Raw genomic sequence first — 805 nt, 5'->3', positions numbered from 1 at the left:
TTAGCAATATTAAATATATTTTAGATACAATTAACCATATGCAAAAAAAAGATACAATAATGAGTTTATACTAATAATACAATATTAAATTTTATTTTATATTTTAAGATTTTTTTTAATTAGTATTTAAGAATAGAATTAATGTGTTACTATTTATTATTACATGGCATACTTCCATGACATTTTGAATTACACAAAATATTAGATGATTTACACTTACAACGATTGGTGTCACATTTACCTTTGCATGAACACCTTTTGTATCCTTGACCACCACTACCGTCTGATATTAGACCAGCAATTTCCCTCAATGGTTTTTCTATAGGTACCACCTCATCAAGCGGTATTAATGATTTCGGACAAACACCAAACTGGTTTCTTGTATATAACTGTGGCAAAGTACCATATTTATTACCAAGTTTATAATATTGTTCGTTCTCAATAGCCACAACTGCAAATAAAATATTTCTTGGGTCTACTCGTCCTCTGTCGACATCGGGTAAAGTGACTCTCACACTATCTCCGACGTTAGCTGGGGGACACTTATGGATAGACCTAAATTTCATTTTTTCAGCTTGATTTATCAAACAAATTTCAGAATTTTTTCTATTATTATCGATTGATTTCTGTAAAAAAAATAGTTATTATATTATATTTAGTTATTTAGAAAAATATAGGCAATTTCAAATTTTCAAATATCAATATCATACCTGTCTTATAGATATTAAGTCACACAACCCTTCGTCCTTTGATGCTTCATTCACCACTTAAATATTTTTTTTTGTATTCACATCTTCTTCTACAT

The 805-nt window shown here is 28.4% G+C and overlaps 1 protein-coding gene across 1 annotated transcript; it reads right to left on the bottom strand.

The window, feature by feature from the left end:
• Positions 1–122: 122 nt before the first annotated feature.
• LOC115035029 lies at positions 123–778 on the bottom strand. The gene is made up of 2 exons (XM_029492662.1): positions 711–778; positions 123–626 (listed from the first exon to the last, which is right to left on the bottom strand). The coding sequence occupies exon 2, from the start codon at positions 564–566 to the stop codon at positions 150–152; it is 417 nt and encodes a 138-aa protein (XP_029348522.1). The 5' UTR covers positions 567–626; positions 711–778; the 3' UTR covers positions 123–149.
• Between the last annotated feature and the right edge of the window lie 27 nt (positions 779–805).

Source organism: Acyrthosiphon pisum, unplaced genomic scaffold (genome assembly GCF_005508785.2).
Source record: "Acyrthosiphon pisum isolate AL4f unplaced genomic scaffold, pea_aphid_22Mar2018_4r6ur Scaffold_4043;HRSCAF=4588, whole genome shotgun sequence".
NCBI lineage: Eukaryota > Metazoa > Arthropoda > Insecta > Hemiptera > Aphididae > Acyrthosiphon > Acyrthosiphon pisum.
This window is presented reverse-complemented; position numbering and strand designations above follow the sequence as displayed.